This window comes from Camelus dromedarius, chromosome 24, assembly GCF_036321535.1.
Source record: "Camelus dromedarius isolate mCamDro1 chromosome 24, mCamDro1.pat, whole genome shotgun sequence".
Lineage (NCBI taxonomy): Eukaryota > Metazoa > Chordata > Mammalia > Artiodactyla > Camelidae > Camelus > Camelus dromedarius.
In genome coordinates, this window is record NC_087459.1 from 16,152,474 (window position 1) to 16,177,896 (window position 25,423).

The 25,423-nt window shown below is 38.3% G+C and overlaps 3 protein-coding genes across 12 annotated transcripts in view; 2 read left to right on the forward strand and 1 right to left on the reverse strand.

Annotated features, from left to right (window-relative positions):
* Nucleotides 1-11,025, forward strand: part of ACSM3 (acyl-CoA synthetase medium chain family member 3) — a 42,432-nt gene extending 31,407 nt beyond the window's left edge. For all 4 annotated transcript variants that reach the window (XM_064478493.1, XM_064478494.1, XM_010982566.3 and 1 more), the window contains 6 exons: nucleotides 224-304; nucleotides 4,342-4,443; nucleotides 5,639-5,766; nucleotides 5,876-5,975; nucleotides 10,052-10,171; nucleotides 10,271-11,025. In XM_064478493.1, the coding sequence (XP_064334563.1) occupies nucleotides 224-304; nucleotides 4,342-4,443; nucleotides 5,639-5,766; nucleotides 5,876-5,975; nucleotides 10,052-10,171; nucleotides 10,271-10,357 (618 nt within the window). In that variant the 3' untranslated portion in view covers nucleotides 10,358-11,025. The remainder of the gene's footprint in view (nucleotides 1-223; nucleotides 305-4,341; nucleotides 4,444-5,638; nucleotides 5,767-5,875; nucleotides 5,976-10,051; nucleotides 10,172-10,270) is intronic.
* On the reverse strand, nucleotides 11,019-19,138 carry ERI2 (ERI1 exoribonuclease family member 2). 3 transcript variants are annotated; one of them, XM_031433087.2, is made up of 10 exons: nucleotides 19,002-19,138; nucleotides 16,482-16,549; nucleotides 16,312-16,395; nucleotides 15,654-15,781; nucleotides 15,004-15,160; nucleotides 13,917-14,017; nucleotides 13,592-13,673; nucleotides 12,934-13,022; nucleotides 12,551-12,733; nucleotides 11,641-11,889 (listed from the first exon to the last, which is right to left on the reverse strand). In XM_031433087.2, exons 1-10 carry the CDS (start codon nucleotides 19,022-19,024, stop codon nucleotides 11,782-11,784), a joined length of 1,023 nt encoding a protein of 340 aa, XP_031288947.1. In that variant the 5' UTR covers nucleotides 19,025-19,138; the 3' UTR covers nucleotides 11,641-11,781. The 3 variants fall into 3 exon arrangements, with proteins under 3 accessions (XP_010980863.2, XP_010980864.2, XP_031288947.1); XM_010982561.3 differs by having other exon boundaries at nucleotides 11,019-12,733; XM_010982562.3 differs by lacking the exon at nucleotides 16,312-16,395 and having other exon boundaries at nucleotides 11,019-12,733.
* The window catches only part of REXO5 (RNA exonuclease 5), a 29,628-nt gene continuing 23,330 nt past the window's right edge, over nucleotides 19,126-25,423 (forward strand). For 4 of the 5 annotated variants that reach the window (XM_064478488.1, XM_064478491.1, XM_064478490.1 and 1 more), the window contains exons 1-4: nucleotides 19,158-19,448; nucleotides 19,550-19,691; nucleotides 23,617-23,729; nucleotides 24,711-24,837. In XM_064478488.1, coding sequence (XP_064334558.1) covers nucleotides 19,554-19,691; nucleotides 23,617-23,729; nucleotides 24,711-24,837 — 378 coding nt within the window. In that variant the 5' untranslated portion in view covers nucleotides 19,158-19,448; nucleotides 19,550-19,553. The other variant, XM_064478489.1, reaches the window with a different exon arrangement.

Consider the following 25,423-nt stretch of genomic DNA (forward strand, 5'->3'; position numbering starts at 1 on the left):
TCATAAATATGGGTATTTTAGTAGTTATAAATTTATTTAGTGTTATAACTCATATTTGTTTGTTTAGTATCTATCTCTGTACTTCATGAGAGCAGAGAATTTATTTTGAGCCTGGTCCATAGCAAGTTCTCAATAAATATTTGTTGAATAAATGCATGGTGGATGAATGAATACATTTAAGTTACTGGTAATGTTACTTGACTTTACCATTCTTCTTCACTAGGTGCTAATCTGTGGAAATTTTAAGGGAATGAAAATTAAGCCTGGATCAATGGGAAAGCCTTCACCTGCCTTTGATGTTAAGGTTTGTATATCCCTTTCCAGGAAAATATTTAACAACCCAATCTGTTTACCACCTACCCCACTTCTGCTCCCTTATACTCCTAGTTTTAGGAATGATTATGCTCCTTTCATGACATCTTAACTTCCATGTAGAGATGGAAATGTGTTAGAAATGTTAGTTTATTGGTCTTTTTTTTTCCCAAAGCAGTTGCTTATGCCAAGTAGTTCTAAGCATTTTATAAATATTAATTTCCAGAAGGAACCTATGAGAGACACAGCAATATTAGAACCATTTTACAGATGAGGACCAGAGAGGTTAAGGAAACACCCAAGGTCATACAGATCGTAGCTGCTAGTGCTAGGATTCAGTCCCAAGCAGTCTGGTTCCGGTGTCCATACTCTTAACACCACCACCACCCTGCCCCTTCTGGTTAGGGAGCTCCAGAACTCCTAAAAGGGTCAAGTGGACCAAAAGGGGCTACAGTTGACAGTGGCTGCAGCATTCTCCCTCTCTTCCTGACGGACTGCCTGACCAGTTCCTGGCTCTCCTGTAACCACCGCCATTTTCACTACCTGATCCCTATTTATCCCATCAGCACACGTTGTACAGGGTTAAAGCTGCTCTCTGATCAACCCAGACAAAGCCAAGGATAGCCAAAGGAAATTACATTAATACGCAAAAGGAAACAATATCAACACAAACACAAAACGAAGGAGTTTCAGAGACCTCAGAACCAAACTTAATGAGGGTTAGCTGTAGATTAGATGAATATTTCCCAAGCTTCTCTGATCATAAAGAATCACCGGGGTGTGTTAGGGGATAGAAGGACCCCTGAATTGGAAAGCCCACCAGGTGGGTAGGCAAGCCCCCCCACCCCCCCAAAATGTGTGGGTTCTTGCCGGCCGACTGAGAAAGAATTCTCAATACAGGCAGAGGGACAAAGTGAAAACAAGAGCTGCTTTTATTGCTCAGAGAGAAAAGAAAACACTAGACTGGGGAGCCCTGCCAGCCAGGTAGCCTCTCCAACCCTCCCCCCGCCCCCAATCAGGCAGCGAGGTCTTTTATTGGAAGGCTTTGCCATTATTATCTTCATTCCAGAGGTGCCAGTCATCTTCTATTACTGGCTCTTTTCTCCCGTGGAGCTCAGCTCTAAAACAGAAACTTCAGGGGGAGAAAGAGAACAAAGAAATTCTGGGATATGTCCTTGGGACTGATGCCGTAGCAGTGGGACATAAAACGTCTTGCTGTATGGCTGAGTCCTTGGAACCAAGGAGCCAGATGTGGGATAAGAGACATGTCCTGCCTTTCATCAGCGTGACACTTTCTTCCCCTTGTTGGAAGCCAGCCAGGGTCAGTAAGCCTGCCTGATCACCTCTCTCAGGTGTTTGTTAAAAACACAAATTCTCAGGCTCCTTCTCTAGAGAGACTGTTTCAGAAAATTTAGGGTGGGACCCTGACATCTGTGTTTTAAACGAGCATCCCAGGTAATTCTTATAATCAGGTATGTTTGAGAAAGTTTACGTGAGATTGATTGCTGATGTCACTGTTTATGGAATAAACCAGATGCTCGGTTCTTTCCCTCACTTTAACTTTGCTATGGGAACCTTGTCTAAAGGTAGGATTGCCTATTGGTTTTGGTCTGGCTCTGCTATTCGCCAGCTGAGTGTCTTTGGGTAAGTTGTTAAAGTCTCAGTTTCCTGATTTCTACAACAGGGACCAGGGTGAACCTCTTGTCCCAGTTTGCCTGGGACTTACCTGGTTTTAGTCCTGAGGACATCCCCCTGCCTTAGTCATGGGCACATCAAGTTGGTTTAACCCTAATAATAAATAACAGAACTGATTTCCTAGGTTTCTTGTGAAGATGAAATGAAATAGTATCTCTAGCAGGGAGGATATAGGTCAGTGGTAGAGGCTGTGCTTTCGCATGCACGAGGTCCTCGGTCCAATCCCCAGTACCTCCATTAAAAATTTTTAAATAAATAAATAAATCTAATTACCTACCACCCCCCTCCCAAAAATCAGATAATATTTCTAAAGAGCATACCAAAATGCTTAGCACATACTAAAGGTCCAAAAGATAAGTGTTGTTAATTGTTATTTACCTCTCTCTTGAATTCCTTAACTTTGAAAAGCTTTTCTAAGAAGAGAAGGGGTAGGGAACATTAGCCACATTCTATAAACAGACTTAACAATAGTTCTATAAACAGACTTAACTATTGTTTGAGGCTGAATAGTTTTTGAGGCTGAACAGTATTTTGTTGTATGTATACACAACATTTTGCTTATCTATTCATCTGTTGATGAATGCTTGGGTTGCTTCCACATTTTAGCTCTTGTGAATAATGCTATGATGAACATGGGTATACAGATATCTCTTTGAGACCCTGCTTTCTATTCTTTTGAGTGTATACCCAGGAATGGAATTACTGGATTATATAGTCATTTTATTTTTAATTTTCTTAGAGACTGCTGTACTGTTTTCCATAGTGGCTGTACCATTTTATTCCCACCAACAGTGCACAGGGGTTCCAATTTCTCCGTATCTTAGCCAACACTTGTTATGTTTTGGTTTTTTTTGTTTTATTTTGTTTTGTTTTGTTTTGTTTGTTAGGAGCCATCCTATTAAGTGTGAGGTGGTATCTCATTATAGTTTTGATCTGCATTTCCCTAAAGCAGCCACCTTCATTTTTAACTCTTTCTCAAGGGCTCTTATTATTGGGCCCCTTGTTACCTAGCTAATATTATCTTTAGTGACATTTTGGCATCTGGGGGTGTACTCCAACCAGCTGGATATCAGGTTTTTGCAACTTCAGAGACCAAGCTCATAATCTTCTTGTTTAAACATTCTAGGAACCCTTAAACGATGAGGAATGTGATCTCCCCAGAGATAGACTGTTTTGTCTGTTTTCCCATCTATTAAATAGTAGTCTGTGTTAAATAATTGGAACTCTTTAACATCTCTTTCCTATCAATAATTTCTTGATACCTGGAGCCAAATATTTCTGAGACGCCTGGGAGGGAAGTTATACTTTTTTATTTGCAAGAACTTAAGAGTAAGTTTTTACATTTAGAATTCCTTTGCCTTGCAAGCTTCTCATTGGGGACATAAGCCCTTTTCCTTCTGGAAAGGGCCAGATAAATATACCCTTATTTGCCAGCAAGCTACATCTCAGATTTGAAGGATGTGTATAAAAGCAGAGTAGAGTTTTCATATTTAGAAACAGCTAAAAAGTCAGCTGGAGCAAAATCAGATATATGAGATAAGCAATCAACCTGAGAAATGCTTATTTGGATTTGTAGAAAATGGATTGAACTCCCTGGAGAGATTCCACGGAGAACTGCAATGATGAAAAGCTTAGGATCTGGAGAGTGATTGTGAGATTTGAATTCCAGTTCAGTCATACACTGTGTTACTTAAAATCTCTGCACTTCAGTTTCCTCATGTGTAAAATGAGCATAATAATAGTTCTAACCAGATAGGGCTGTTGTAAGGACTAAAGAAAACAGTACATGTGAAATAGTTTCAGCATTAGCATTCATTACTTAGGATGTGGTAAGTGCTTAATAAATGCTAGCTACTTGTTTTAGAAAGTTTGAAAACCAGTAATGAAATATTTATTTGAGAGGAAAAGATAATTAAGATATATTGCTAAATGATAAAAGCAGGTTGCAAAACACTCTATTATAAAGTGATCCTATTTTTTTCCTATGTCTGTATCATCTCAAAGGATATAACCAAAATGTGATTATTGCTGGGTGGCAGAATTAAAGAAAAATTTTATTCTTCTATCACATTTTGCTAACCTGCACTTTGTATTTTTCAATAAGAATTTAAATAAATATATTTCTCTTAAGAATTTAAAGTATACATAAAATGTTCTAAAGTCTGCATTCTTAAATGGCAAAAAAACAAAACATGCAAAGCAAAGATTTCAGATGTGACATTAAATAAAAATTTCCTTAAATTATTGTTTCATCCTGGATTTTAATTTAATTTAATGTAATTTAATTTAATTTAATTAATTTAATTAAATTTTATTTTATTTTATTCATCCTAGATTTTAGATGCAAATGGCAATGTTCTACCACCTGGACAAGAAGGAGATATTGGCATCCAAGTTCTACCTAACCGACCATGTGGCCTTTTTACTCATTATATAGTAAGAGACATTAAATAACATCTCATTTTCTTTGTATTTCTCAAAAGTGCTTGGTAACTCTCCCTATTTGCCACAAAATACACCTGGGATAGGTATTTGGCCTTTTCCTGAGAGATTCATTATCCCTCAGACAGGGAACTGGAGAAACACCCAAATGCTTATTAGAGAAGGGCACATTGGCCCCCCTAGGCTAGATGACTGCTCCAGGCCCATGAAGGTGAGAGGAAGGGAGCCCTAGAAAGAAGACAGCCCTCTTAACATCATGAATCCTCTCCACTATAAATCAGCACACAGTCGTTTTCCTGTAATCTGATTAGGGGTCTCCCTTCATGGGAGGAGTGAGAGAGAAAGAATGGGGCAGTGAGACTTAAGTAAATTTCTTTCACTAGAGGCCTCTCAAGCTCCTTACTGTTCGCAAACATAGTTCATCTCTAATCACAGTATTCAAATTAGAGCAAAATTTACATCAATATAGTCAAAGGTCCAGGTTCTAACTGTCAGTGAATTTTACATCATGTAACAATACTTCCTTTTTCTTCCTGCCAAATTTACAGAATCAATTCTCTGTTTTTGTGTAAAACAAAACCAAATATAAAAACAAATAAACAACAACAACAACAACAAAACCCTGTCTGTTCTTTGGATTATGAGGGGTAGGAACTTTCTTTTAACTCTGGATATTGAATTCTCTCTTTTCCTACCAGTGTTTAGATATTAACCAGTTAACAAGAGACTTATTTAGCAGACTCTGAGCTCGAGCTCCTGCAATATTTATTTTGTGACTCATCTAAGAAAATTCTTAGGATGGCAGCATGCCTAGTGTTTGTAGCTAGAGTTTACTTTTCTTATATTTGGCTGGCTCAATGCTAGCCTTTCATCCCTATTTCACACACTAGCTCCTCTTCATTCCAAGGATTCTCAAAACCACCAAACTTTTCTTCCTTCTTAAAAATTTAAAAATCCAACTGAGGGGAGGGTATAGCTCAAGTGGTAGAGTGCATGCTTAGTATACATGAGGTCCTGGGTTCAATTCCCACTACCTCCTCTAAAAATAAATAGAAAACCTAATTACCTACCCCCTGGCCAAAAAAAAATACAGTAATAAATAAAATAAAAAATAAAATTTATTGAAAAAAAATCCGACTGAGCAGAAGGGTCACATTCATAATAATTTTAATTATTATTTGTTTTATAGGATGATCCTACAAAAACAGCTTCAACTCTACGAGGCAATTTCTATATCACTGGGGACAGGGGCTATATGGATGAGGATGGCTATTTCTGGTTTGTTGCAAGATCAGATGACATCATATTATCCTCTGGGTAATTTTTTCTTCATCTGTGGATATGTCTGTGTTGACTGATTGTAAGCATTCCAGAGTGAACCTTTTGCTCACCTTTATAAACTCCTGCCTTCTGTTTTATTTCCCAGTTACCGAATCGGACCGTTTGAGGTAGAATGTGCCCTGAGCGAGCATCCTGCAGTTGCAGAGTCAGCTGTTGTCAGCAGCCCAGACCCCATCAGAGGAGAGGTAAAAGAGTTGATTCACCTCTATTTCGTAATTTGTTGGCAGTCTAACACATACTTTGAAACAGTAGTTCATTGAAAAAGAATTACCCAAATGATTCATCCCATAACTATGCAAGTCAGATAGAAACCCATTACTAAATATGCACATCAGATAGAATATGCTAATCAGAAATAACTGCTATAGAATAAGACTGAAAAATATATACTATAAATAATTTGAATCCTTTCCTTGGAGTGATGGGGCAATAGTGTGAATGCCAACAACGCAGACTCCCATCAGGATAGGGTGCCAGACATCAGCTAGGTAGGATCCGGTCTGGAAACCAACATGGTCCCTAGTGTAGCACAAGAGGATAGACTGGCTTCAAATATCAGGAGTGGGAGAGCAAGGTCAGAGACAGGAACTAAGTAACCAAAAGCAGACTGGGTTGGTCAGTAAGGAAAGGACTCAGGACATGAGCTATGAATAAGACAGGAGTCCTGAAAGCTCACTCCTGTTGGGGCTGATCACATGGTAGTTTAGGTTTAAAAGTTCCACGCCATCCTTCAGGTCACATTTGCCAGGCAGGGCCTCCAGGTAGTGAGAGCAGGGAACAGATTCAGTGATTATTAAAGTCTGTCCTTTCGCTCTGAACTCCACCAGTAGGATTTCATGAGTCTTAGCTCCTCTGGCACCTCTCCTCTACCATCAGTCATCATTAGTTTTATCCAGCTAGACAGGTGCTTACTTGGAAGCTAAGCCTTTCGGAACAGAGTTAGCTTGACAGTCACCTGACATCCCAGAGTATAACACAGCAAAGATCTATCGGTGGGTTATGGTCCCACCATAGCTCTGGGGTCTTGGTGTAGGGCTTGGGTTAGTCAAGTGAAGGGGAAAGTTTGACCAGTTTCCCAACATTACTAAGCTGCAGCGTTCCCTGGCAGATGTCCGGAATGAGGTACCCATGCACAAAGTGGCCATGTGCTCCATGCCACAGGTAGCTCCTCTTTCTGGTAGCAGGACTGTCCTACTGGGTTGCATATTTATCCAGGTTAGGTCCTGCCAGGCCTGTGACTGTGTAGCAAGTTCTGGAAGAACTGATCAAAAACAGATAAAAGGAAGATTTTAGGACAGTATCCAAAATATTGATCATTTTTATCTACCTACCATAGTTTTGCAACTTACTGTGTGCATTTTCACATTGTTGACTATTTTGTAATAGTTCAGCTTTAAAAATTCCTAATGCTATTAGCTAATCATAACTAATTTGATATTTTCATCAATATTTAACTTTTTCTCTGGAAAACTGTCCAAAAGCAAGTATTTCCCTAATTTAATTCCTGTTTTGATAGCTTTTGTGCTGCACTCTCAGTTAATTTTCTTTTATTTATTTATTTTTTTTAGAAATTTCACAGGGTTAATTTGCTTTTAAAAACTTACTTCAGCCAATGACTTAATTTATCTAGCCATATTTTCACAATTTTTAAAAATATGTGTTTTCTACAAGCCTTCTTTAAAAGACAAAAAAAGACAAAACTTCCAGTAGTGATAAAGGAATGGATGACTTTTGTCATTGTTGTTACTTCTGAAAAGAACGTTTAGATTTAAATACTATTTTAACATTGGAATGTGACATAAAGAGCTGAGAAATTTTTGTGTAGGTCACTGGATTCCTAAATTTTTTGGATCACAAAAGTCTTTGGAATTTGAAGTCCATAGGACACTATTAGACGTAGGCAATGCTGGAAATGTTCTCTATTTCTACCATCCAGTACAATAGCCACAAGTGGCTACCAAGCACATGAGATGTAGCTACTGCCACTGAGAAAATTTTATTTTAATTAATTTAAGTAGCTACTGGCTACGACATTGAATAATGTTACCGAGTCCGAGTGTTACTGAACATAATCCAAGTTGCTCGCTGATCAAAAACCAATACTCGAGGGAGGCAATGTTGATAGAAAGGAAAGTTGCTTTTAATCAGAATGCTGGCAATCTGGGGAGATGGTGGACTCAGTGTCCCCAAAATACCATTTCTGAAGATTCTGCTCAGCCATGAAAGTTGTTAAAGGGAAAATCTCCATTGATCATTGAGATAAGGGGGTCAGAGTCCTTGCCACCTCCTCCATTCTCTCCTCCCCTCGCTGCCTGCAGGCTTGTCAGTTCCTTGTGAATTTTCCTTAGATGCTACCTTGTTTGGGAGATTACTGAAAGGGAAGCTAGGGAAGAGATCTGGTCTTTTTTTTTTTTTTTTTTTTTTTCAAATGCTCACATATTTATTGAATGACAGGCAATGTCTCTAAAGAAGACGAGGATATTAGTATAACTAGCTCCATAGCAGGTTGTGATGATTAAATTTTCTAATTACTCTTCTTTGTTGGAAAAGTTGACTTCTATTTGTTTTTTGTTTTTGTTTTTAAGAGATCTGGTCATTTGTTAATTACTTATGCTCCATTTCTACTTCTTCGATCTGTGGGAAAAGACCAGCAGGTTAGGCAAGGTACTGTGTGGTCAAAAATTTTGAAAGATGTGCTTAAGCCAGAAATGAGTAGGGCATGGGGGTGCCTGGTTTCAAGTTAGTTATAGTATAGTTTTGCTACAGTGAAAAGAAAAGGGGTTTCCTGCTAGGGTGGTTTCCTGCAAAGAGCTGCTTACATGGTGGACGTTACAGTATCTGTAAAATAACTCGGAAATGTGCATCAGACAGTGAGTCTGTGACTGTTGTCAACTGCTCGAGCCTGCCCTTTTGTGACTCAGGGAGGCCTGGAGACTTCAGTTTTTCTATAAACAAGAGGCAGGGATTGGGGATGCGCAGGGTCTTGCTAGGTTTCACAAGCTCATACTGCTGTAATAGGGAAGAACCAATCTGACTCCATATTGGATCCGTTTCTTTTACTTTAACCTTTGTATCCTGTTACTTTTGCTGTAAGTTAATCACTAAAGGGATGTTGCCTATCGCTTACAGTACATGTAATGGCCCATCTCCAGGAACCCTGCCTCCCATGCTTGAGTCAGGAAACAGCCTGACCTATGAATGGCTGCAGGAGAAGAAATTAACGCATCCCCTCCCTGAGTTTGGCTGGAACCAGGAAATATTTGCAACAGTTTATCACCTTTTTTACTTTACCTCCTCACTTCTCCCTCTTTGCTCTATAAAAGAAACTAGCATCCAAACCTGGGCAAGATAGTTTTTTGGGACGCTAGTCCTTCATCTTCTCGGTCTGCTAGCTTTCCGAATAAAGTTGCTATTCCTTGCCTCAACAATTCATCTCTGGATTTATTGGTCTGTATTGCAGCGAGCAGATTCTGGAGGGGATGTGTTAATTTCTTCTTTCCTGCAGCCATTCACAGGTGGGCCTGGTCAGGATGCTTCCTGTGAGCTTAAACAAATGTATTTTAGCTTGACACTCAGGCATGGGAGGCAGAGTTCCTGGAGATGGGCTATTATGTATACTTTAAGCTATAGGTGACACCCCTTTAGTGATTTAGCACTTCTACTCTTACTCCTCAGGGACAGGTGAGTCAGAGCAATAGGAAAGTGGCTGTTGCAAACTTCACAGTCTTGCATCAACAGAAGTGTCCATAGAATGGAAAGTGGACAGTCTCAGTGAACTGTTTACTTCAACAAGGATAAGGCAAACTCAGTGTAAATACGGTTTATAAGAGCCATACTGAAGGTGGTGACCTATAAGCTAGTCTAGATCAAGCGGGGTTGTTATATGAGAGACTGTGATTAGTAAATTACCAGGTTTCCAAAAGGAACTGTTTTGAAGGAAATAAAAGATGAGGGTAGAAGTCAAGAGCAGAGATGACCAGAAACAGGTCAGAAAGTAGAGTTTAAGATGTATTTAGATGAGAAGGTTCAAGTGCAGATCATACACAAAGCAGGGGTCGCAGAACCTCTCTTGTATTAGATACAAAATAGGCAGTGTGGGGAGTCAACTGACTGGCTTAAGAGCACAGAGCTGGGATCTAAGCCTATTAAAGCTTCTGGCCCACCCCATCGGGTTCTCAGATTCCCAAATTAGAGAAAGTAAACAAGACACACTAAAACATAAAAATATACATCTTTCTGCTGTTTCAAATATTTATTTTAGGTAGTAAAGGCTTTTATTGTTCTGAACCCTGATTACAAGTCACATGATCAAGAACAACTGAAAAAGGAGATTCAGGAGCATGTAAAAAAGACTACAGCACCTTACAAATATCCCAGGAAGGTAAGTATTATTGAATAGTTCATAACAGAACTGTTATATAATTGACTTTGTCTAAAGACAAAAACTTATGGATTAATTTTCTTCCCTTGATATCAACAGGTAGAATTTATTCAAGAGCTGCCAAAGACTGTCAGTGGGAAGATAAAAAGGAAGGAACTGAAGAAGACAGAATGGGAAACAATTTAAATTCATTCCTTTAATTATCATGGTATCTGTAAAACAAGACTCTGTAAAACCACAACATTATGAAGAGGTGATAAAAAAATGTGATACTATGCTTATAAACTGATTTAAAATAGCTTGTGGTTATAACATCAGAGGCTGAATTTTGAAATAAATATTCAGTAAATCCCTCTGCATAAGCGTCAATATTCTTAATAATTTGGTAACATTAAAAAGAGTACCATCAATTGCTGAGGAATTTTTAAATTTACAGTATAGAAGCAGGTTTTGAACCAAATCTCTGATCTGTTGGATTTCAAATCTTAGTTGAATAATTCTTCTGATATGCTGATATACAAATCAGAACCAATTTTCAAGCATTGAAATAAGGCTTACACAAGTCATCAAAGTTTTTAGAAAAATTCAAAATATCAGAAGATTGTCATAATTCTCAAAATACAAGTATTTACCTGAAAATAGGCTAGGGATTTTTATTAGTCACATTTTCCTTCAATTTAAAAATAATTTAAAATATGTTTTAAGGTCTAACTGTAACAGGAGGATATCATGTTGTACACCTGAAACTAAAATTTTGTATCAGTTATAATTCAATGAAGGAAATAAGGGTATCATATACTAGCATTGTTACTTATTATATTTAATCTAATAAATCCACTTTACCAAGTGCTTCATTTGTGGTTCTTCATTTGTGCTTATCAAAAAGTATGATAAATTTGGCAAGTATTAACATATGAAATATAAAATAGTACAAGGCATTATCAGAATACTCATAATGTTTGGGAATTTAAGGTACAACCAGGATTCATACATAAACAGAAAACAAATATTAGATAATTGGTGAATGAAATTAGAAGCCAGTGAAAATTTTTTTCTTCTATTTTCTGTGTGTGTGTGTGTGTGTGTGTGTGTGAAAATGTGCTGAATAGCCCCAGTATAGCTTACAGAGCTCAGATACACTAAGTCCTCACAACTTGAAGCCCTACGCACATTTTTTTCTTTACTGCACTAAAAGTCACATTAAAGTAAAAACATTAGATGTAAAAAAAGTCAATTCCTCATTGAAGGTCTGAGTTTCAATGAATTTTTAGTAGAAAAATTTACATTTCTGTCACAAATATGGCTTGTTTCTGGAGAACTAAAAGTGAGTCTCCCTGGGGAATGAGACAGAACTATGCTGTTGCCTCTTTCCTTTTGAAGTGTTTGTTCCCATTTGAAATAACCACAACATTTTCTGTTTTCTTGGTATTTCCCAATAGGACAACAATAGAAAACTTTTCCATGGTTCGGTCCGTTATTTGAAACAACAAGTCTCTTAGATCTTCGACCACACTTGCATAAAGGAGGTGTTATTTTCCCAGTCTTCCAAGGCTCCTGTAGGTTAACTCTAGAAGTTAAAACAGAGGGGAGAACCTTCCAGGAAGAACTGCTCATTGGGGAGCCATCAGATGATGCAGACTTTTCCTCATGAATAGTGAAGTTCTGTTTCTTTGCTGGTGGAAAAGGTAGGGGACTGGAAGGATTCCTTTTAGTACCACCTAAAAGAAGATGTTTCCTCAGAACTAAAGGATGAGACATATTGGCATTAATACCATTGAAGCTACTTGCTTTATATTCAGGTAATTTAAAGTCAAAAACATTGGAACCTGGAGCTTCGGCTTCTTTTATATTATAAATAGTAGTATGTGGACTCTTATACACAATAGACTTAGAGGTCTCAGATTTTTGAGGAGTTTCTTCTGTGCCTCCAAAGTTTTCATGATTTAACATTTCAGATTCTTCTAACCCCATTAACGTTTCTCCAGAATTAAATGAAGTGTCTAAGTTTGAATCACTAATGGGAGGTATACAGCATAAATTCTGCTCAGGCTGAGATGCTGGCAGTAAAGCTACATCCTCCCAATCAGTCAGCATAGGTAAACAATCAAGAGCAGAACTCATTTCCGTATCACAAACATTATTAACAGATGAGATGGTTGTTGAAACAAGTACCAATTCTGAACCAACTGTTGAAGACTTAGAGTTGGTATTAAATGCAACATGTTGGTTTATTTGCTTCTGCATAGGTGTATTCAAGCTGGAAGACTGCAACTGCCCTAGAGAAGTCCAGGATTTAGTATTAAAAACAGATAAACAGCTTTTGCCATTGTGAAGACCTGCTTTTACATTGTCCTTTAGTTGTAACTGATCTTGCTGTACCTTTATAGGAGAATTCACACCAACTGGCCTCATTTGAAGTTTCTGGTGAGATTTTATTGTATTTTCAGGCTCCCTATCATATATGCTGGGATTATGAATACTACTCATGCAGGCTGATGTTTCTTCAACTCGATCCATATTCAAACTTCTGGCCAAAATGTTGGGATTCCTCTTAGTGGGAACCTGTGGTTCCACAGACAAATTCAACAGCTTTAGAAACTGCATTCATCATTTCTTTAGTACATATTATAGGATATGACCAAAAAAACCCCATCATCATTGATTGATTTATAAATGACAGCATACATGACATTAACATTTCAATAAGCCTCCAATTACTTCCAGAGTTTGAAATGACAGAATAGAGACAAGACACCACTAACCGTGTTCAAGGACCTTGTAATTTTCATTAAGCAACCATCCCTGATCATTTTCCAAGCAAGAAGGGCAGTATTCCGAGAATCATCCAACCCTGAGGAGACAGATGTCAAACACTGAATTTAGTGGCATCAGTGTAAAGAAAGAGCAAAAAAAAATCACCACTTAAATAGAAATTAGAATATTGTTGGTTTTATGATCATTTACTAATTTTAATCATGATATATTGGTCTTGTGGAAAGCAGTGGCAGCCTTACCAATGAAAGACAGATTTCCCACATTTACAGAGGTGGTAAAATTTTGTTGGACAGTTCAACATGCTTGTAGGGACCATGTTTTATGAATAATCTAATAGTCTTGTTCATTTTTTTCACTAGTCCACTGTATTACCTGGGCATTTGTTTAATCTCCGATTGATCTGGCTAATTCTTTTCATTCTTTTTAGCAACTAGAAAGCCACTAGATGGCAGACTTAATCTTACAATATTTTATAAAAGATAATTTGAAAGTCTGGGAAACAAATTTGAATTTTATAGATTAGGGCTTTTTTCAGGCTGAAGGATATTCCTTGTTAATGACATCACCAAAAAATGAGATTCAAATGAAAGACTGCATAAAAATAAAATGACTTACATAATAAAATTATTTTCAATTTATACTAACCAAAATGTTCTCGTCCCAAGAATTTTATTCCCACTTCCTCCAGGGCACCACTTAGTCCTTTTGGTTTTCTGTTATAGAAAATCTAGTCAAGTAAAAAACAACATATCTAAAAAAATGATTACTATTTAAAGGCTAAGTATTAAATTTTTCATAATTTTCAGCTCTATTAGATTTGAAACGTGCTGACTTTTGTGTTGTTTTTATATACTTTAAACATTTCAAAACAAATATTTTATTTGTAATAACCCAAACCTATGTGTAGGATAAAGTTTAATCATTTTTCAATAGAAGGAAAGTGAACATGCCCCCCATCTTTGGCCTTTACCTTGTAAGTTACTCTGAGATCAATCCAGGAATTAAGGAACACAGGTTTTAATAGCTGTTTTCTTTTACACTCATACTCCAGGCAAACCCCCAAGTCCCAGTCTGCATTAAGTATATTAAAATAGAACATAGTCAATGATGCCAGCAGTTTTTACTTATGCTATCATCATTTAAAAATAAAATGCTGAAAGATATAAAACAGAATAGCAGGACTTAGAATAATAATATATAACAGTATATATTATAATATACTATGTTGTATATATTACATATACTGCATATGGTAAATATTATATACTATATACTAGAATAGTAAGATTTAATTGCCCTGCTTAATATCTAATAATTCTTCACTTTACAGGGGTGGGAGGGTTATAAGTTATAAAAGGAGTTGACAATAAGTTGGCTAATCGGTTACCAGGGACACCAGTAGAGCAAGCCCTTCACACACCTTTGATAAGCTATCATGGTGGAGATGTATTGATATAAAGATTAGAACAATCACTAGCTTAGGCCAGGGGCAAGTATGTATTAAGAGGGCCATGTGAGCAAGGTGTAGGTGAAGCAGGGACTGGCTGAGCAGGGGATGTACAGAGAGCAAGAGAACAGCCATTGTGAGTGGCTTGATCACACAGGCTAGAAACCAAATATTGCTACCAATGACTATTAACAGCAATGCTCTGTCACAGGCATATAAAATATCTACCTTAAATGGTCCATTTTTTTTAAATGTTTATATTTTAAGTGTAAAAGTATAAAAGCAAAGAATGTGAGTTGATTGAGGACTCTTTTTTTCCAAAGTTGTAGAAAATAGCATAAGAGTTTTCATTAAATCGTCTTTGCCCGGATTCAGAAGAACAGAGAGGAGCAATACAGAAAGATTCTTAAAGTTCGGGGTTAAATTTTTAAGGCATTTAAAAATTTTTAAATACACATAAATTTACTTTTCTCGATCAGTATCTGCTAGGCACTTAGATTTCTTTTCGTGACCCAGGAAATTAACAAGTATAATTCTTACTAGAGATAAAGAACTACATAGTGGTAATGTTACTCATTTATGATTGATAGATAATAACTTATTTTTTTACCTGACCAAGTAACAAATGCACATAAGTTTACTTCAGAAGTAGAAATATCTGAAATCCCAGTAGCAAAAATAATTTTCTTCTCTTGTTGAATCTTCTGAATCCATTTACAGAACTGAGATAAGCAAATCTTCAGAGGGACTCCTTCATCAACTTGATCCTGGACAGAGTCACAAAATCTGAATTCAACAACTGAATTCCATAATTACAGAGCCCTTTAACTAGGCATGGGGGAGTGGTGAGCGATATAAACAAAGAAGAGGTTCTAACTAGCGAAGAGTTTACCTAGTGAAAAGACGTTAAAACATATAGGAGAGAGATAATGATTAGAATTCTGCGAAGTAAGAAAATTAGGTTGATCAATCTAAAATCACCCAGAAATACAACAAATAAACCATGATCGACAGAAATTTGATGTCACTTAATTTCCATAAAATAAATTTGATATTCATTTTTATACTACTCTTCCTAATTTTTAAAGATTCCAATGGACTTCTGGAGGGGTCTCCATTTTTCCTAACGATGAGTAAATCTAATTCTAAATGACGGATAGCTTTTCTTTTTGACAACTGACTTCTAAAATTTAATATCTGCATCTTACCTGCTTGTTTGTTGGGGTGAGAGGGATGAGAAGTGGGGGGAAAAGGGCATACCTGCTTTATGCCTGTTAGTTCCATGCAAAATTCAGAAAGAACTGGATGTTCCTGAGGCTGCACATAAGCATGAAACTCAGATTCAATCTCTCCAGTTGATGTGTTCAGCAATACAGCTGGAAATTCAACTACATGAAAGAATCATCAATTGACACTTTAATATGTAATTGTTAAATTAATGCTTCAATTAGTTTAAATTAAACATATATTACCATCATGTAGCATTACTGAACAATTGTTACTTCAGTAAAAGCATATTAAAATGACCAATGCAGTGTGATGTAATGGGTATAATAAAGTTATGCCAAAGAATAAGTCAAACTATTAAAGTTATGAGTATATCTAGTTAAAACTCTTGAATATATTTCCACAATTAAATATGAAGACCATATGGAAATTGAAACATATTTCTTCTTGCAAAGGTATTTTTTTCAGTTTCTATGCAATTCAAATTTTATATGTAATCCTAAGACAATTATTTTATATGATAATAAATTTAGGTATTAGATTTTTGTTCTTTTTTTGTCAAGTCAGATTTTATAGTAAATTACTAATTCATAGATCATTTTGTTTTCTTAAACCATTAGCTGTTATGTATCTATAAACTTTAAAATGATTCATCTAGTGCTATCTTTGACCATTGGCGGTCCAGACTTACTTATTTCCTGGCTCCGGTGGCGTTTCCCATCATTCCAACATGTTGATTCAAAATCAATGACAATTAAGTAGTCAAACAACTGCTCTGCAAAGGATCAGAGTATCCTTATGCTTTACCAGTGTTAAAAGTGCAATGCTACAAAATATAAAGAAATTAAGCACACTACTTACTAGATTTGCTTCTTCCTAGATTTCCATTTGCTGGTGCAGTTGACTTTCTCCTAATTAATCCAAGCTGCCTAAAAATGTAAAACAATCCAGTATGTTCAACAAACTCATCATACTCCTTTTTTATATAAGCTAACAAACTAATGGTATAACCCTCATTATTAATATATTCATGTATTGTGATTGACAGGAAACTGAGCTAGACTTTGAAGGTAAAAGATTACTTCTTTGTACTAACTTCCAAACTTGATTTTAGTAGTCATTCCACCTGCACAGGCCTCAAAGTGCATATTTGCAAACTTAGGTCAATTCTTTCTGCTCTCCTTATTTTACAGTAACACTGAGGGATTCAAGTGATTGTAAGGATGCCTGGAAAAGCTCGTTATTTATTTTTATTTTTTAAATTTTTATTTGTTTTTTTGAAGTGGGGAGGTAATTAGGTTTATTTAGTGACTTACTTACTATTATTATTTTCAATGGAGGTACTGGGGATTGAACCCAGGACCTTGTGCATGCTAAGCACACGCTCTACCACTGACATACACCCCTTCCCCTCAAGGTATTTTTGCTTTTGCACTTTTCATGCCCTTGCTATGTGTACAGCACAGCTGTGTGAAGTCAGTGCAGGTCCAGTCTTCCAGGAGCTTAAAGTATCTGGGTAAAGAAACTACTGTAAGGTAATATATGATAAAGGATTCTTAAAGATAATATGCTAAGTCCACAGAAAGGGATGAGCTTGCTACCCGAAAACTGGGTTTGCCTCTTGGTGGATGTTGAGCCAAAAGACACAGCCAAGACAAAGGGCAGGAGAAGGAAGGATTTATTATTTGCAACAAGTAAGGAGAACATCGGGGATCTTCCCCCAAAGCATGTCTCCCTGCACAGAAAAACTGGGGATGTTTTAAGCCAACGGTATATGCGTATGCATGAAGGGGCTTGGGTGGCTGAGATAGATTGCAAGCTTTAGCTGATTGAAGTCAAGAGGATCAGAAAAGATCAACAGCATCATCCTTTAGGTTCCAGTCAACCTGGTGGTTGTGCACTGCAGGCTTATTTTAACCACTGAAACTCGCTGAAGATCTTTACCCACTGAGATCTGATAAAGGACAAGCATTTTGGACAGGCTTAGATCACAAAATGGCCTAGGCCAAAAACAGCTTCCCTTATGTCAAGAAAATCATGCCTGGTTCTTTCTCCAGGGAACTCCTACCCTATCTGCTTACAAGCTTACTGAGGTCTTAAGTGCCGTGAGACAAACTACTTCACTGAATAAGTAGAGTTTAACTAGGCAGACACGTCCCTTTCTAATTTTTTGTTGCAAGTGTGGTGGGGAGTTGGGAATAACAGCTGACATGTATTGATTGCTTACCAGAGTAGGCACTGAACTAAGATGGTGATTTCACTTCATCCTCAACAACTGCACAAGGTAGTTACTTTTGCTACTGTGAATGAAAAATGTTGCCTTCCATATCGGCATACAAAGGATGCTCAGGCCAGCAAGCCATCAGCCACCTACCTAAGAATGCCAAAGGTGAGTCCTGGGAGAACTCAGGTTGAAGACAAACTGCCCTTGGGGGTGGCTGCCTGATGCCAAGTCCTCAGCCACTGCAGCCACCCCCAACCACACAACCTGAGGGAACTCCAGATGGGAAGAACAGGATACTGGCCCTAGATAAATAGCTACGGTGTATATCAAAAGTATGGCTTCAAGGAGCCCAGAATGTTGTATCTTCTTGTAAGTACTAAATTCATTAACTTGAGATACCTGGTTTCCTTTAATTAACAGCAATTTTTAACGGTCACATTACTTAGTCTTTGTTGCAAAGACCCCTATATACCATGGCTCCTCTTTACCTCTTCTGAGCAGTCTTTCAAAATGACCTAAGAGGCTGCTTTCAAGGCTTAAGTCCTTAGTGTTGCCACATAAAACATAATTCTCAACTTTTAGGCTGTGCATTTTCTTTTCAGCCAACATCACCTATATTCACTGAATGAGAAAATGAATTTAGCAATTTGCAAAAGAACACATATTTGTTATTTGAACCCAGGATCATCCAGCTCTAAAACCCATGCTATTCACTAATGCATTACACTGCTTCTATTAATCAGAAACGTGAACAGCGAGTCAGAGAATCAGGGAAAAGGCACAATGATTTACATTCTGAGTTAAACGGATCACTAGTAAGTGGTAGGGTAAACAGCTTGGTGGGTCCAGTGGAGCTGCCTGTGACCTCCCAACGGTCTTCCGGGGCCGTTCTTGTTTCCCGAGGTTTAGAATTGGCAGACATTGGCTCTAGGGTACACAGCTGAGAGCCCTGGTCTTTCCATCCTCGCTCAGAGGGCGGCCTGAGGCTCGAGACCGAGGTCCAGGAAGATACCTTTCAGCCCACGCCTGCAAAAGCAGGTCCGAGACATCGGAGCTGTCATAGAATGGAGGCTGATGCCGGGAACCCTGACGCAGACGCCAGGGCCGGACCAGGAGCGACCCCCCTCCCCCTCGCCTCCCGCAAACCCCTCGCGTACCGTGCTAGCCTCTTGGTCGCCATTCCCGACACTCCTCTCTCGTCAAAGCCCAACTTCCGGAAGTTGCTCTACGCCCACTTCCGGCGCGTTCAAACGGCCGGCGCGGCTGAGGCGGCGGCAGCTGTGGTGGCGGTGGCTGAGGCAGCGGTAGTCTGTGCTCTCCGCCTGGCTTGTTTTCGGCCTTTTCGGGGGTGGGGAAGTGGGGAGTGCGTTTTGCCACAGAAGCCGCTAGACAGCGCCCCTCTCCCTTTTTTCCAAGGGGCGGAGGGGAGTTCGCGCCGTTGGGAACCGTTGGAGTCCGGCCTTCGGCCTCCGGCGTGGACTGAAGAGCCGTTTGGCTCGGCGCGGCGTGGCTTGCTCGTAACGGGGAAGACCGTTCGCACCCTCGCTTTCCGAGGCGGGCGGGGAGCGCTCTGTAAACCGAACTGAGGAGAGAATCTGAGGAAGGTTGTAGGCTGTGGTAGCCCTTGCTGCTCCCCGCTCAGGAGGCGGCCCGGGGCCATCAGGGCGTCGGGGTTTTCTCAGCTCTCACTGGTCTTTCTCCACAGCCTCATGGAGCCAGAGAGGGAAAGGAGCGGGAGGACCCCCAAGAAGGGCCGGAAGAGGAGGCGGGTCCCGAACAAGGTGGTCGGGTCGGCTGAGGCGAAGAGAGCCGGTTGGGATCTTGAGGGGCGGCAGCCTGAGGCCAAGGTGAGCAATGGGGAGCCTGAGTGGGCGGCCCGAGGCGGTTTGGAGCTCCCAAATGATAATATAATACCACCTACACCTTAGAGCTGATGTCGGCGGTTTAAAAGCGGTGTAGTGCCTGGCACACAAGACGACTGTTCTTTCGACAAATACTCATTGAGATCTTCTGTGTGCCAGGAACTGTACTAGGTTCTGGAGATACCCCGGTGCCCCAAAGCGCAGAATTCCCAGCCCGCGTGCGGTTTACATTCCAGCAGGGGAGTAATAAGGCTGATGATCATCCCTGTCATTTATTGAGAGTTAAATATATGTCATTCATTCTTTTAGTCATCAGATTCTGTTGTCTTCCATGTGCTGGTCACTGTCCTAGGTACTTGGGGTACATCAGTGAATAAACAAAAGATTTCTACTTCCCTTTCTAGTGGAGAGAGACAGAAGATAAACAATAGATATGATAAATAAGTTATGTAGTATTTTAGAAGGGAATTAGTGCAGTGAAACATTTTTTATTAAAATGAGATTTTGGGGGAGGGGTGGCTATCAGATTGACAAAACAATTTTTTAAAGGTTAACGTGGCTTAAAAAAAAAAGGAAATGACAATCTCATCACTTTTATTTTGAAACACTCTCAAACTTAAAAGTTGCAAGAATAGTACCAAAAACTAGCCCCCAGCCAACATTTGAAAGTACTGTAGTTGCTAACACAATGCCCCCCCACCCAGTATTTTACTGTTACATACATGCTGCAATCTACATAACCACAATGCAACCATCAAAATCAGGAAATAACATGGATATTTTGCTACCATCTAAGTCTCAGACCCCATGTAAGCTTCTCCAGTTGTTTCAGTAATGTCTTTTTTAGCTGTAAGATCCATCGTAGGATCATGTGTCACATTTAGTTGTCACGTCTCCTTCAATCCAAACAATTATTCAATCTTTTCTTTGACATTCACGACCTTACTACTTTTTTTTTTTTTACGACCTTACTACTTTTGAAGAATCCTGGAACAGTTATTTTGTAGAATATCCCTCAAGTTAGGTTTGTCTGTTTTTCATTTATTAGATTCAGGTCATACATTTTTGGCAGGAATATCACAGAAGTGATACTCTGTTCTCTTGTATTTTATCAGGTTGTACCCTGATTTGATTTGTCCCATTACTGGTGATATTAACCTTTATTGCTTGAGATACCGTGTGCTAAACTTCTCTAAAGTTATTCTTTTTCTCTGAAATTTTGTTGGGAGATGCTTCCTCATTAAATTTGCAATTTATTTTTTTTTATTAGTATGAATTAGGGGATACCTATTCAGTTGGTTATAATCCATTTCTATATTTTGCTCTTCAGAATATCCCAGATTAAGCCATTAAGTTAGCTTCTGTGTCCTTTTGACACGACCTCATCATTCTTTGAGCATTTCCTTATTTTTCTGGCACAAAAAGATGTTGTTCCAGGCTTTTCTGTGCTTTCCCTGCCCCAGCCTGTGATCAGCCATTTCTTCTAGGAGACTTGTTTTTCTAGTGGAGAATGACATTTAAAACTTGAAGCTCTGGGTGCTAGATATGCTTATTGCTACTGGGGTGTCTGTAATTTAAAAAGAAAGCTAGGAAATACATGTGTATATATGTACACACATATACACAAACATGTGCTTATGTTTACATTTAGGTTTTTTTATCTGTACATACTGAAAAACCATGAATTCATACCAATATCTCTACTTCCAGTCTAATTCCACAGGGTTCATTCTCATTTTCTCCCTTGTCATATTTATAACTTCCCTATATAACTGAGAAACCTGATTCCCCATTATTGTTAATATATTTTATCAGTCCCCCATTGCTTCCATTGCCACATATCTTCACACCTCCTCACCCTGCTTGGGCTCTTGTCACTGCATCTTGTACCAGGTCAATTTCCTGTGAGAATGCCTTTGTTGCTACTGCAACAAGCTACTACCATCATCCTCCCATGGACATCCTCACCCTGTTCGGGCTCTGAATTCTGTGACACCACTCTTGTCCCTCAGCAGTGATGCCTTCCTTACTTTAAACATTTTCTGACATCTGATGCCAGGCCTCACTGCTCCAGTTGCTACTGTATGGATGGATGCCCTCCTCATATCACTCAGGCTTTGACACCTCACGTTGCGGAACCTTCCTGTATGTATGTCCTAGGTTCTTACCCCTAGTCCTGGATTGTCTTCCCTATGGGATACCCTCCTCACCCTACTCATACTCTGACATCCTATGTTCGGTGACCACGATTACTCATTACCATATAGACTCAATCATTATCAATCTCATTTTTAAAAAAAATAAAAATTGGTGTATTTTTAAAGGAGTTAGGAATATGGTCAGAATGTAAAACATGCATGCTTATTTTAACCAGAAATTTATCCTGAGAAAATAGATATGGGAGGATGTCTATACACAGGTGCTTATCATAATATTATACAAAGGTGCTTATCATATGTTTATAATTTTTAAAAAGCGGATGTGTCATCAATAAGTCATTTTTTTCATATAGATTATGTTTTTAGGTAAATTTAAGAGAATGGACTATTAAAATTGATTTTACATTTAACGGATATGGAAAGATATTTACAGATTTTTAAAATTTTGGTGGAGGGAGTTAGTTACAAAACAATGTATACTATAATCCCTTGGGGGCAATATAATACAATGATGAAAAGAGTTTGGGCTTTTGAGCCTTCATTCTAGTCTAGGTTCTGCCACTTATCTGTTTCTCCATTTCTTTATCCGTAAAATGGGGATAACAGTGCCTGCTTAAGAAGACTTGTAAGAATTAAATGATTTAGGAGGTGTGAAGTGCTCAGAACTGTAAATGGCTAATAAGCAGTGTTGAACATTAGCTTTAAAAAGTCACAGGGAAAAATGGCAATAATTATAATAATATCTGGTGTTTATTAAATACTTATGGTATGTCAGGCACGACTAGTCTCGTATATTGCGCTTGCAGTACCTCATTGGTCTTCGCAATAATTGCATGAGGTAGAATTATAATTATTCTGTAAATGAAGAAACCTTTGTTTTAGGTTAAGGCACTTTTTCCTAACTTCTTAATATCTTAAGCCATTTAAGATGGTAGAGCTTGGTATTTGAACTCAGGTAGTGTGATTCCAGGCCTTGAACTCCTACAGTATTACTCTGCTGCCTCCCAGACCAAAATAAAAGTGGTAATTATCTGACATGTGACTTACTTTCACTTACCATCTGTCTTTTGTCTGTTTTACCCTCCTCTTTTAAAACAATCATGAATTACTTTAATAACTAGATATAAGTGCAAAGCTATTTTAAGGAGAGGATTAAAGTCTGACTCCTTATCTTAGACCACATTGATCTTTCTTGATCTGGCTCCCATTTCTCTCTCCTCTCATATCTCTACCACTCTGCAACATGCAGTCTTGGCTCTAGCCAAACCAAACTACGTGTTTAGACACAGTGTTCCCTCCGACCCAGCTGATACAGTATTTTCAAGGTTCAGCCCTAGAATTTTCATCTCGATGCTGCCTCCAAAACTCTCCAACCCCCAAGGCAATTAGCCTCTTTGCTCCTATATCTTTATAGTAGCATTCACGTTTTATTGGAATTACCTGTTTCTGCATTTTTCCCATAGTAGAATGGACTCCTTGAGAGTATGAGTCATATTTTATTTATCCTACTATCCCTAGCACATAGCCAGGTATCTGTAATTAAGGTTCTGTATCAATATTTATTAAATATCCTATTAATAAGATCATACCACAGGTTGTTGTTTTAAACCTTCGTTCCCAATTAATTAGAACCCTCCTTATGTCTAGATACATGCTAAAATTATCAGAACTGGAATATTTTAAAAATTTGCCTTGTTTTGTTTCTATTCTTTATGCTCATAATTTGTTACGCTCTGATTTTATCTTTGCAGAAAGCCCGCTTATCTACCATTTTATTTGCTGAAAACTATGAAGTAACCCATGACCAACTATGTGATTTGCTGAAGTATGCAGTTCTGGGCAAATCCAGTGTTCCTAAACCCAGGTATGAGATGAACTTAAATGATGGGCATAGACTTGAAGTTTCAAACTGGTGTCTGAAGGATCACATCTGCCTGACGTTATTTATTTGCTGCACAGACTATCCTAAACATTTTTTTTTACAGTAGTTGCCAACAATTTAAATTGGAAATCTCTGTATAAAATCCAAATTTTGTACTTCTTCAAAAAAACTTAAAGATCTGGCAGCTGTCCTTATATTTCCACATGACAGAAATTTATCGAAGCTGAATAGTGTCCTCCTCCTTTTAGATGTACACTTCAATGTTCCACCTGGCCTGCACCTGTTATTTACAGTCTCTGTCTGGCCACTCTAGGTATTTTGACTTGTAACCCCCAGTGGAGACCTGATTGAAATAACATGATCATATATTGAGAATCTCGATCTTGTTTCTCCTTTTACAAATCAAGAGCGAAGAGAATTTTCCTATTCTGGTATCCTCAGTGCCATTATGAAATATCTAATGACAATTGTGTTTATTTATGTAGTACACACTAGAGAGATTTTTGAATGTACACTTCTGTCTAGGGGGAGGTTGACTAGGTACGTCAGAAGCCATCTTCTGCATTAACAGATACTGCCATTATTCTGTCAGTTTATCTAAAACTAGCTTTCTTATAGCTAGTCATGTGGTCACTGGCTTACAAAGGACTATAGAGCAGAGTGGGATCTTGAAGATACACCTTTGTAAACTGAGCTTGTTCCAATGTAAAACAAATCTTAATAGAATTTCAGATTTCGCATTCTGTTTCACTTGGTATTGTATGTAATTTGAATGGAATAAATTATCTCAAGAGATCTTAATGTGAATTCTGTGCAATAATAGCTGTTCTCCATTTCCAGGCAATCAGTGGGTGATGATAAACTCCAATAGCTGTTGCTCACTGCTTTCTTCACACCCCTTATGTATGCCTGTAACTGACTTGATAGTATCACTCTTAGCTGTGTTGGTTTATTTTTCAACAGCTGGTGCCAGCTTTTTCACCAGAATCACCTGAACAACGTGGTGGTTTTTGTACTGCAGGGAATGAGTCAGCTACACTTTTACAGGTTTTATTTGGAGTTTGGATTTTTCCGAAAGATATTCAGACATGTAAGTTAAGAAAACTTTGTATTAGAACCTGACTCAGGTCTTCCCATCTAGAGACCAGTGCACATGTCTCAAACCGTGCTTCTTGGCAACCTGATTGAACAAGCAATAGATGTTGTAGAAGGCAAAAAAAGACTAAGACTGAGACCTTGTGTTGAGATTAGAATTAGATTTGTCTCCGATTTTTCTTTGGTAATCTCGGCAAAACACTTATTCCCGGATTGTAATCTGTAGTTCCCAGATCATACTTGATATTGTCCCCTTTTATTTGGGCTATGGTGTTTAAAAAATTATAAAATGTAATGGGGGAGGGTATAGCTCAGTGATATACTGCGTGACTAACATGCGCAAGGTCCTGGGTTCAATCACCAGTACCTCTGTTTAAATAAATAGATAAATAGATACCTCTCTCCTCCCCCCAAAATTGTAAAATTTACATAAAATATTTTTTTTTTGGCCTCTTGACAACATTACAAGATTAAGTTCCTTCAAAACAACAGCACCTGGAGCTGAATAGAAGCTGTCTTTAGAAGAGGCATGCTCTCTCCATTTTCCCATAGCCTCCTCCATTTATCGCACTGTTTCATCT